The sequence below is a fragment of the Xyrauchen texanus genome, chromosome 16, assembly GCF_025860055.1.
Source record: "Xyrauchen texanus isolate HMW12.3.18 chromosome 16, RBS_HiC_50CHRs, whole genome shotgun sequence".
NCBI classification, from domain to species: Eukaryota; Metazoa; Chordata; class Actinopteri; order Cypriniformes; family Catostomidae; genus Xyrauchen; species Xyrauchen texanus.
This window is the reverse complement of record NC_068291.1, coordinates 42,113,986-42,126,522: the sequence shown is the minus strand read 5'-3', so window position 1 is coordinate 42,126,522 and position 12,537 is coordinate 42,113,986. Positions and strand designations below refer to the sequence as shown.

Sequence of the window (12,537 nt, the reverse complement as noted above, 5' to 3'; positions counted from 1 at the left end):
CCCTAGCAATGCCCTAGCGACCATCCAGAACACTCTTGGCACTACATACTGTAGCAACATCCTAGCAACACCCAGAACACCCAAGCAACCACCAAGCAGAGCCCAGAGCAACCTAACATCCACCTTGCAACACCCTAGCAATGCCCTAGTGACCACCCAGAACATCCTAGCAACTACATTCTGTAGCAATGCCCTTGCAACATCCAAAACACCCAAGCAACCACCTAGCAGTGCACTAGCAACTGCCCAGAGCATCCTAGCAACACCCTAGCAATGCCATAGTGACCACCCAGAACACCCTTGGAACTACATACTGTAGCAACATCCTAGCAACACCCAGAACACCCAAGCAACCACCTAGCAGAGCCCTAGCAACAGCCCAGAGCAACCTAACATCCACCTAGCAACACCCTAGCAATGCCCAAGTGACCACCCAGAACATCCTAGCAACTACATTCTGTAGCAATGCCCTTGCAACATCCAAAACACCCAAGCAACCACCTAGCAGTGCACTAGTAACCACCCAGAGCAACCTAACATCCACCTAGCAACACCCTAGCAATGCCCAAGTGACCACCCAGAACATCCTAGCAACTACATACTGTAGCAACAGCCTCACAACCATCCAGAACACCCAAGCAACCACCTATAAACACCCTAGCAACCACCCAGAACACCCTAGCGACCACTTCGGTACATTATTAATAATAAAATGCTACTTGTGAAGATACTTTCTTGCCTGAAATTTTGTATGTAGTTAATTTATCTGAAGAAAGATGATGATGACATTCACAATATTAAATGCCCATGACCCATATTTACAGAGTAAGCCATTATTTTCTAGAGCAGGGTCAAAATGATTTTGGAGAAAAAATACAGGTAAAAATAATCTTGGAAAGGTGGCAGCATCATTATTTTATTTTTAGGTAGGTCTATTGCTGAAATAAGTGGACTGACACATTGACAGCCTCATATCTTTCAGATTTAAACATATATGGCCTCAAAAATGAAGATCCCAAAATATACCATTATGCAAAAGTTTATTAAGATATCTGTAATACTTCTGGAGTTATAGGCACTCAAACTTTGGAAAAACAACGCAAACATTATTTTTTTTCGTCTTCAATTTTTGCACTCACACCATTAGCATATAATGCAACAACAAGGGCTGCTGAAGTCAACAGTTCATGGAAACGCTTGTGACTGTGGAGCTCTCTGCAGTGGGAATGAACTCTACAGAAAAGCTACTAAACGCAAATGCACAAGAGCATGAAACTTTTATGAAAGCTAATGTTGTGACTGTGGGAGTATTGAATGGTATAAGTGAGATAACTGCCTGCAGATCCCTTGAGTTCTGGGTTGCTTTCATGTGCCGCTATTGAAGGAGACATTAAATGTATATTTTTGCATGACTGGCATACATCAAAAAGCCTCTCATGGCACGAAAAAGCACTAGTGGCTCAAATTGAATGAGATTTATTGCCACTGCTGTTAGCTTGGCTTCAGGCTGTTCGGTTTCTGTCCTGAATAACTTAGAAATAGTTCACGTTGAAGTGGATAAATATTATTTATATTATTGGTCTGTTATTCACACAAATCTATCATATGGCTTCAGAAGATTTTAAATATAGCATGTGGTGCATATAGACTTCTATTATGATACTTTTATGGTGCTTTTTTGGCGCCTTTTGACAGTATAAATCACCATTCACTTTATTTGTATAGAAAAGAGCCACTTTGATATTCTGCCAAACATCTTTTTATGTGTATCATGTGTTCGAGAGAAAATCATTTGAGGCTGTAATGACATGAAGGTGAGTAAATGATGATAAAATGAGCATTCTCCATTTTTGGGTGAAAACGCTTTTAATCAAAAAGCGACTTACGACTTACTAGTGAGTGACAGTTCTGTGGATTTAAATGCCTTGTCTTGTAGAGGTCAACAGAGAATGGCCAGACTGGATCAAACTGACAAAGTCTATATATATATATATATATACATTGCCTTATTGTATTATAAAACAAAGATAATTTATTAATGATCAGGGTTGGACTGGTGATCTGGCATACCGGGTATTTTCCCAGTGGGAATCTGTGCCTAATTGCCTTGTTGTTGTATTGTTTGTGCACTGGAAGCTTCTGTCACCAAGACAAATTCCTTGTATGTGTAAGTATACTTGGCAGTAAAGCTGATTCTGATTAATGCACTATGAACTAATGTTACCACTTACTGCTGTCCCGTGGAGAAAACAGGTGGTACTTCAAGCTTGAATTGCTCAGATGGAAGGAATATTCCATATTACGGTCCGGCACACCAGCACACTAACAGATATCAATGTCTTCCTTGAAAGCGCTATACAGTATGTGACTTTGGATAAAATTGTATGTTTAATGCATTCATGTAAAATGTCTGATGAAAGGGGTTTGGTAACGCTTGAGTGAATTTTAAAAAGACCAAAGCAGATTTATCAGCCTGGCTGAAATTGGTTTAATTCCCTGAATATTTGAGTTTTAAGAGGTTGTTTGGCAATATTTATAAAGACTTTTTTCGATGTTTCATTACTGTCTATCCACAACATGTTTAATGCTTTGGTGTCTTTGTTGGCAGAGATAACCTGTGTAAGAGCTTTGTGCAGGATGGCACAGTGGGCTTGCTTGGCATCGGGTCGTAGCATTCAACCTCTTACTGTTTCAGAGCGGAACATCAGTTTCTCTTCACAGCAAGTCACCTCTGATGCCAGCTTTCACTTAGTGTCTTTGATGCACCATTTGTTGTGTAATACAATTTCTGTTCATGATTGGTTTTAAGCTTTGTGGCCTAAATGGATGTTATGTAAGCCTTTGATCATCAATACTATTTGCTCATGTTTCCCTTGTTACCACATACTGAAACACTGGAATGTGGTCTCCATGGAAACACATGACTGATGATGTCTTTTAATCACATCGCAGGGGGTTTGGGGCAGCTGGGAGTGGGTCTGGGCAAACTGTTAAGGTAAGACTGAAGCTTTAATGCTTTTATCAGAATATGATGATGTATGTTTTGATTGCTTTAAGTGAATATTTCTAAAAATGTTCTTTCATTCAGTTAACACACATATAAATGTGTTTCTTTGATTTACAGGAAGAGATTTGGAAAATATGATGTCATTCTGTCTGATATCAGGAAACCCCCAATTCATGTTAACCAGTGTGGTGAGTTTGTGTATTTAATTGATACTATGGCTGGCTGTGGGCCTGGGTAGCTCAGCGAGTAAAGACACTGACTATCACACCTGGAGTCGCGAGTTCAAATCCAGGGTCTGCTGAGTGACTCCAGTCAGGTCTCCTAAGCAACCAAATTGGCCCAGTTGCTAGGGAGGGTAGAGTCACATGGGGTAACCTCATCGTGGACACTATAATGTGTTTCTTGCTCTCTGTGCGGCGCGTGGTGAGTTGTGCGTGGATGCCACGGAGAATTGCGTGAAGCCTCCACACACACTACATCTCCGTGGTAACACGCTCAAAAAGCCATGTGATAACATGCGTGGATTGACGTCTCAGACGTAGAGGCAACTGAGATTCGTCCTCCGCCACCCGGATTGAGGCGAGTCACAACACCACCATGAGGACTTGGAGCATATGCTTTCCAAAGTGGGGAGAAATAGATAAATAAATACTATGACTGACTGCATCCTTGAAACTGTGACTGTCACATAAAGGCGATTGAGTTTTTCTGAATGCATAAATCTCATGCATTGAGTCTTTTGTTCTGCTACAGTCAAGGTATGATTTGAATTTGCCATGTTATGGAAGTGTTGAAGGTAGATTTGTATTTATTATTATAGGAATGATTTTGGTGTTCAGGGCACTTATTTGGATACATTGTGGATAATGATAACATCAGGAAAATATTTATATTTAAATATAACTTGAAATATTAAATAATTTTGCCTATATTGACAGTGAATTTAAGTACATGGAGGACAATATTACTCAAATGTAAATTATTAAATAAATATTTAAATAAATTTTCTCCCCAATTTGGGATGCCCAAGTCCCACTACTTAGTAGGTCCTCGTGGTGGTGCGGTTACTCACCACAATCCGTGTGGCGGAGAACAAGTCTCAGTTGCCTCCGCTTCTGAGAACGTCAATCTGTGCATCTTATCACGTGACTCGTCATGCATCACTCACAGCATGTGGAGGCTCATGCTACTCTCCCCGGTCCACACACAACTCACCACACGCCCCATTGAGAGCGAGAACCACTAATCACGACCACGATTAGGGGTGTATTTCTCAATAGCCATTGGCTATCAAGCTGTCCAATAAAGGACAAAAAAAGTAATTTTGTTTTACATTGACAGCCATAGTTTTTAACCACAAAATAAATATATGCATATTATTTTAATATATTATTAAAAATAAAAAATATTATTTATAAGAAATAAGGCCTGTAATTTACTATTCTCTTACTATTCTAAGCTGGTTTAAAACCATATTTGTGAAATTTGAATTGAATTAAAAATGTATTTTACTATTACTATAACAGAAAAAAGACACTGTCAAATTAATAATGATGTGTTTTACATATAAAATGTAACTAATTAATTTAGCATTAGAGGAATGGCACTTTAAAAACCAGTTATTTTAATTTAGCAAACAACATGTCTTTTATAATATCCTGTTTGCTATTTTTCTCACATACGGGGTCAATCGCAAGAGGATCTTCATATTTGGGGTCCTGGTATAAAAACAATATTAAACATGTTGCTCATTCTACAAAGACTTTCTCAGTTTTTTAGTTGTATTCAATGCACTTTAAAATAGTGCAAATATATATGCTTTATGTACTTTGGGAAATATTCTACTTTAGGTAATCATACAGACATGACGTGTTAAACAGAATCGATATTTCAATAACCTGGAAGCTTGTTTTTAGATGTTGAGGTCAAGTTGGAAAAGGATTAGTGATTAAATTAAGTTAGCAGCATTTGAGAATGTTTTTGTCCTTTATTAGCAACTCACTGGCCTGATTTTGGGCCAAAGAAATTGCACATGTATACAGTATTATTACAGTGCAATGTTTCTTACCTATGGATTTCTATGGCCTCATACACACTGCAAAATTTTGCCTAAAGTTCCATGTATATATAGAATACAGGAGTCGCTCCCAAAATGTCAATGGTTCAGATGCTCATAGCTATGTTTTGGTCTTTTGTGACTGTTAGGAAGAAACATAAATGCCAACAGTTTAACCCATGTGTACCTCATGTATAGTAATCAATCAAAATCATTTCTTTTTGATTTTTTTAGCAACTGGCACAGGATCATTTGCGACATGTCTGTCCATTAGTTGAGTCTTCTGCATCAGTTTCAGTTGTAGTAGTTCCTCTGTCAGACAGGCCACGTGCATCAAAGACTCCATTATAATTTCTCCTTGCGAATGCAGAAAACTGCACAGCAACTCTTTCACTTCCTAAAGGGGTCAAAGTTTAGAGTGACGTGAGGCAAATAAAATATTCTTTAAAGTTAATTCTTTAAAGGAATGCCCCAGGTTCAATACAAGTTAAGCTCAATCGACAGCACTTGTAGAATAATACTGATTACCACAGAAACAAATTTATTTAGAAAAAGCTAAAATTGCTGTTACAGTGAGGCACTTACAATGGACGTCAATGGGGCCTTTCCATAAACATTAAAATACACATGTCTCAAAAGTATAGCCACAAGACATGAACAATATACATGTTAACATGATTTTAGTGTTATAAATTCTCTTACAGGGTTTACTAGCGTTTCATTGTCTTGCAACAAGTTTAATATTGGATATAACTTTTCACTGAAAAGGTTAGTAAGTGATTTGATCACACTAAAATCATGTTAACATGTATATTGTTTAATTCTTGTGGCTATACTTTTAAAACAATGTGTATTTTATCGCTTATTGACTGGCCCCATTGACTTCCATTGTAAGTGTCTCACTGTAACTGAGATTTTGGCCTTTGTTTTTAATACACAAAGGACGAGTCGAAAGTATTTGTTGTGCTTATCAACATTATGCCACAAATGCTGTCAATTTAACTTAATGTGTATTGAAACCGGAATATTCCTTTATTTGCATCTTTGATTGTATTTACCATCATTTCATCAGGCAATAAAAAAAACACAATGCAACATTTGTAATAATTAGTAAGAATAAAACTAATTTGTATGCTGAAGGTCATCCATCTGCGGTCACAATTGTTGACAAATATTCACATATTTGTTTATTATTATTATTATTATTATTATTATTATTATTATTATTCAATACAAATGAAAACAAATAGTCATACAAACAAAAACTAATAAATATATTAATAAATAAAGAGAACCACTCAGGATATCTTTTTTAGTTTTTTAGTTTTGTTTTGATTTTCTCCCCAATTTGGAATGCCCAATCCCCAATGCGCTCTAAGTCCTCGTGGTGGCATAGTGACTCGCCTCAATCTGGGTGGCGGAGGACGAATCTCAGTTGCCTCCGCGTCTGAGACCGTCAATCCGCGCATCTTATCATGTGGCTTATTGAGCACATTACCATGGAGACCTAGTGCATGTGGAGGCTTCACGCTATTCTCCGGAGCATCCACATTCAACTCACCACGCGTCCCACCTATAACCACATTATAGCGACCACGAGGAGGATACCCATGTGACTCTACCCTCCCTAGTAACCGGACCAATTTGGTTGCTTAGGAGACCTGGCTGGAGTCATTCAGCACGCCCTGGATTCGATAATCGCTGAGCTAACCAGGCCCCCTAGGATATCTTTTTAATCATTTTTAACCTTCCCCCTGTACTGACATATTAAATCATTCATTTGTAAATTAGATCTTTAATTATTAGATTTCTAATCTTGTTACTTTCTCCATTTGGTATATTTCCAAGATTGATTAGCTTTTGTGTGGTTTTACCTTGTAGGCACTAGGCTAGTATCTTTAGCTTTTTTTTTTTTACTCAAAGTTTTTAATGTTGTGATTCATCTCAGAGCTGGTTGGTTTGTTTCACTGCTTACAACTATATTAAAGGTTTAATTCCTTTAGAGAAAATGAATAGTAAAAAGTCATCCTGAACAAAGACCACTGAAAAAGCAAGCGGTCAATGTTGTTCCCTAAAGGGTTAAATAACAGGGCTGTGTGTTCCTTTAATCCATCTTATCTGGTAAATGCTGACATAATGCAGCTCCTTAAGATATTAAGGAAGAAGTGGTGTAGCGTTCTGCAAACCATCTTTAATATAAGAGTGAGAGAATAAGCAGCAGAAATATGGCCAACTTTATTTATTCAATACGATTTATTAAATCTCAAATGACAGTTTACAGTTTACAGTGTTGGTGGCAGCTCTACGGTTCTGTATATGAGCAGCCAGCCAATATCTGAAGGATCTGCTTTGATGGATTATGAAAGCTAAGTGTGTGCAACTGTAACCGGTCCTGTTTGACCCACTCCGAGCGGGATTCGAACCGGCGTCTCCGGCATGGGAGGCAGGCGTGCTAATAAGGAGGCTAAAGGCTACAGCCTCTAGTGTCAGTCGCTAGTGCACCTCTTGAGGACAGCAGAGTGAGGTTTATACACATGCATGTACCAGCTGGCTCCCGTTACACAACTACAGTTTAGGGTAGCTTAATCCCAATTATTGTCACCTTGAGTAAAATACTAAACCTACTGTGTCAGATATTTGTTTACTAAGCATTTTTTTCCTTTTGATAAACATGAATAAAATGTCTTGATAAAATGTGACCGCCAACCGATGGGTTTATTTACTGACCCCTCTCTCGGTGTCTATTCTAGGAGATACAATTTAAGGGACAAACTGGTGCATGCCGACACCTCCCTCCCCTCCTATAACCCTCGCCAATGCCCAGGGAAACTTTCCATGCAAAAACTGCATTTCCTGTTCTCGTTACATTAAATGTAAAGCACTGAACTGGTAATCAGAAGGTTGCTGGTTCGATCCCCACAGCCACCACCATTGTGTCCTTGAGCAAAGCACTTAACTCCAGGTTGCTCCGGGGGGGATTGTCCCTGTAATAAGTGCACTGTAAGTCGCTTTGGATAAGTAAACTTTTAAATGTTCTGTTCACTCTCCCGCCAAACTGTCTTATTTTATTCCACTAGATGGCAGCAAGTACTAGAAATATTTTTTTCTTTCACATACCATCACAATATATAGATCTGAAATGTAGGTGGCACTCTAACATATTGAAGCCCTCACAGATGTGCTCGTCCATAGACATTCAGTCTAATTCTCAGTTCATGCACCACTCCCGTTGTTTCATTGAATATCTCGGCCTCTGAGTGGACTAGAAGCTCAATCTAGGTGTCATTAGAAAGCTGAGATCCCTGCGATGAAATATGTTTAGCAATAATAGTCGATAACATATATTTCCGATAATTTGTTTAGCATGATTTTTCTTGCTGGACTGCATATTTTGTTGTTCACACAAGCAAGCTCACAGACAAGAACAAAAATATCTAATTTTGTAGAACGCCGCCTTACGAAGCTTAAAGTAGCAGTTAACAGTGCATAAAAGAGACGTTTGCATGTGATGTCTGACAGATATCATATTTCACTTTGTGATTCTTTTGAAAATCTTTCAAACTGTGGTTTTAGGGCAATATTTTCATTTGATATATGATTTGTCTATTTAAGTGCTATTTGAAAAACTTTTATGGTCATTAACATTTCTATCACACGATCTCTAGGTGGCGCTTATTTGCGACGCAGATGTTTTCATGCCTTATTTTGTTATTGTATGTAAAATAAATGCAAAAGTGATGGTTATCTATGAAAAGTACATATTTTAAACTTTCAAACGATACCTCATATGCCTGATTTATGTATTCTGAGACTTGTTTCGCGATATAGTCATTTGGACCCGCCGTGTCTGTGGTGCATAATTTCTTATCAAAAGGTGCTACAAACATAATTAGTGGCAGTAACTTAAAATTTTCCCTGGGAAATTATAAAGCAGGGAAAAAAAATCACATTGTTTATATTGAAGGAGGGACCAAGCCATATCAAAATATCATCTCTTTTGATTTTTGGCCTGAAAGCAACCACCCAGAACACACTAGCAACTGCATAGCAACGTGCAAAAAAGCACTTAGAAGACATGGAAACCTGGGAAATTTGAGTCTTTATACTGTATAACGCTGATATATTGTACCTGTTTGCTCATCGTGTCTTTGATGGGTAGATTGTGTAATCTGGCCTGCAACTTCTCCATCATCTGAGCTTCAGTCTTCTTTTTGAGTTCAGTGATTTCTGCTTCTTTCTTGGACTGAGTCAAAAGCAGCTCTTTCTGTGCCTGCTGCTGTTGCCACTCCACAGTATCTATGCCCTCACATAGCGGCTGTGGAGGAGGTGGGGTTTCAATTGCAAGCTCAGATCTCACATGTTTAAGGCCCGTTTCACCGCTTAAAACTGCCTGATAAAGGCGTTGATGAGGAACGTATGTTTTCACAATGAATTCCAGAAGAAGAGCATGTTGGGCAGTGGAGAGATGAGGCTGTATCTGTGATAACTGATCCTTGACAAGGCGAAAGACTTCTGATGTCTTCAAGCCTAATTTGATATATTTAAAAAAAATGATATAAATGATAAACAGAGATATATATATATATATACACACACATACATTGTATATACAGCTCTGGAAAAGAGACCACTGCAAAATTATCAGTTTCTCTGGATTTACTATTTATAGGTATGTGTTTGAGGAAAATGAAAATATTTGTTTTATTCTATAAAGTACTGACAACATTTCTCCCAAATTCCAAATAAAAATATTAGAGCATTTATTTGCAGAAAATAACAACTGGTCAAAATAACAAAAATGATGCAGTGTTTTAGACCTCGAATTATGCAAAGAAAACAAGTTCATATTCATTTTTAAACAACATGATACTAATGTTTTAACTTAGGAATAGTTCAGAAATCAATATTTGGTGGAATAAGTCATAATTTTGAGATATTAAATCATAATGAGATACAAAATCATAATTTAGAGACACTAAATCCTAATTTTGAGATAATAAATTATGATTATGAGATACTAAATCATAATAATGATATGCTTAGTCATATACTAAATCATAATTATGAGATACTAAATCATAATAATGAGATACAAATTAATAAATATGAGATACTAAATCATAGTTATGAGACACTAAATCATAATAATGATATGCTTAGTCATAATAATGAGATAATCAATCATAATAATGAAATAAAAAGTAATAATTTTGAGATACTAAATCAAAATAATGAAAAAAGTCATAATTATGAGATATTTAATCATAATAATGAGATGCTTAGTCATAATAATGAGATACTAAATCATAATTATGATATCATTTATAATTATGAGATATTCAATCATAATAATGAGATGCTTAGTCATAATAATAAGATACTAAATCATAATTATGATAGAATATCTCATGAGATATTCAATCAAAATCAATCATCATAATGATATGCTTAGTCATAATATTGAGATACTAAATCATAATAATGAAATAAAAAGTCATAATTATGAGATATTCAATCATAATAATGAGATGCTCAGTCATAATGAGATACTACATCATAATTATGATAGAATTCATTATTATGAGATACTAAATCACAATAATAGGATAATAAATAATAATTATGAGATACTAAATCATAATTTAGATGTTTGATCACATACATTTATTTTTTATCTCATAATTCTGAGTTTTACTTGTAATATTTTGAATGTGTATTTCATGATTTTAATATTTTATTTCCACACGCCTTTTTATCTCAAAATTGTGACTTTTAAATCTCATTAGTATGACTTTTCATCATAAAATTACGACTCTGTTTCACATCATTTTAATTTAACAAAACATTATTTTTAATAATTATTATTATTATCATTAATGTGGTGGAAATTGTCTTCCATAAGATTTGAAGAACTAATAGACAAAACAAAAAGAGCGTCACGTCATTGAATCATTCAACCTTATTGTAAAGCGTTACCCAGAATGAACATAATGTTATTATATTAGAAGAACTAGGCAGTATTGACCCACCTTTAAGTTTAGGCAGCAGGTGTTTGGTCACGTGTGCCACTTGTCCTACTGTTGACCAGGGCAGTCCTCGTTTCACTGCATACATCACATTCTCATACACAAACTCCTGATGCAAAAACTGTCGTTTATCATCACCGTCAAACTCCGTCCAATGAAAACAGCGGCTCATGAGCTCAATACCATCATCTCTCTGAAACAGCACAAATAATATCTATCTGCTTCATCATCGTCGTCTTTATCAACACGTGTGCGCAGGTAAGACATAGAATCAGTGATTAATGCCATATTTGTCTTGATTTAAAATCGTGTTTGTAAGTGTGAGAATGTGTTAAAATCAGAGGTAAACGAAAGCAGGTTACCTTCATCCTCGATATGTCCTGTAATATCGTGTCTATGGAGGCCATAGTGAAACTGCTGTTGTGTTTGTTGCCAGGGAAACCCAGAGGAGTTTTTGAATACGTGACGTGCAAACTGCATACAACGGGTTTCTGATGTATGTTGTTTTATTTTTAATAAAAAAAGACTCCTGCAAAAATTTGAAGCATTTTAATTTTTTATTAATAGGCATAATAATGTGAATATTATTGTTTTAATAATAATTCAGTAACACTACAAAAAAACGTTTTAATATTTGTCAACACATTAATGGTTAATGTTAGTCCATATTGCATTAACTGTAGAAATACACAACTTTTAATAAAAATAAATAAATAAATAAAGAACATTAACCAAGATACATGCTGTGAAATTATTTTGCATTGTTAAATCATGTTAACGTCTTGGTTACTGTCGTAACCTCCATTCCCTGATGGAGGGAATGAGATGTTGTGTCGATGTAGTGACACTAGGGGTCGCTCTTGGGAGCCCCAAACAGCTCTGATGTTCAGAGAAAACATCAGAGCTGGCTGCAAGTGCTTGTTGTCCTGTTGCTGTGATAATGGAGGCAGTATGTACCGGCTGTGTGACCCAAGGTGTGAGGACTGAGGAGATTCTGTCAACATTACAATTTGAATATTAATTCAGTAGCACTTTACAAAAAAAAATATATTTGTGTGTGTTAGTAAATACATTATGTATCATGAATTAGCAATAAAGTAAAAAAAAAAAAATTATAAAATAATTAAATAGTTCATTGTTAGTTCATAATGCATTAACTATGTACAATTTAACTTTTAATAAAAAATTTTTTTTAAATAAACTTTTTAATTAATTAATTGTTAGTCCATGTTAACTAATGTAGTTGTCAACAAGTACAACCTTATTTTGTGTGTGTGTGTGTGTGTGTGAGTAAAAATACAAGTAAAATGTAGGCAATTTAGTGACTAAATTGCCGAAATGTCAAACAAAACTTGTTGTAACGCTCTTAGGTTTGACATTGGAGGAGTCAGAAGACAGCGAAGCAGGTTTGAGGTCAGCCTTTTAATTCTCTCAACACAGGGGAAAAC

The 12,537-nt window shown here is 36.1% G+C and overlaps 1 protein-coding gene across 1 annotated transcript; it reads right to left on the bottom strand.

Annotated features, from left to right (window-relative positions):
* Window positions 1-4,998: 4,998 nt before the first annotated feature.
* Window positions 4,999-11,502, bottom strand: c16h8orf74 (chromosome 16 C8orf74 homolog). The gene is made up of 4 exons (XM_052146189.1): window positions 11,452-11,502; window positions 11,093-11,282; window positions 9,193-9,590; window positions 4,999-5,460 (listed from the first exon to the last, which is right to left on the bottom strand). Exons 1-4 carry the CDS (start codon window positions 11,494-11,496, stop codon window positions 5,275-5,277), a joined length of 819 nt encoding a protein of 272 aa, XP_052002149.1. The 5' UTR covers window positions 11,497-11,502; the 3' UTR covers window positions 4,999-5,274.
* Between the last annotated feature and the right edge of the window lie 1,035 nt (window positions 11,503-12,537).

Bases quoted from the DNA above. Each gene is read 5' to 3' on its own strand.
- c16h8orf74 (XM_052146189.1), bottom strand. From the start codon at position 11,496: ATGGCCTCCATAGACACGATATTACAGGACATATCGAGGATGAAG. The intron at 9,591-11,092 runs GTGGGTCAATAC...ATATCAAATTAG, and splicing joins CCTGCTGCCTAAACTTAAAG to GCTTGAAGACATCAGAAGTC. The intron at 5,461-9,192 runs GTACAATATATC...TGACCCCTTTAG, and splicing joins AAGACACGATGAGCAAACAG to GAAGTGAAAGAGTTGCTGTG.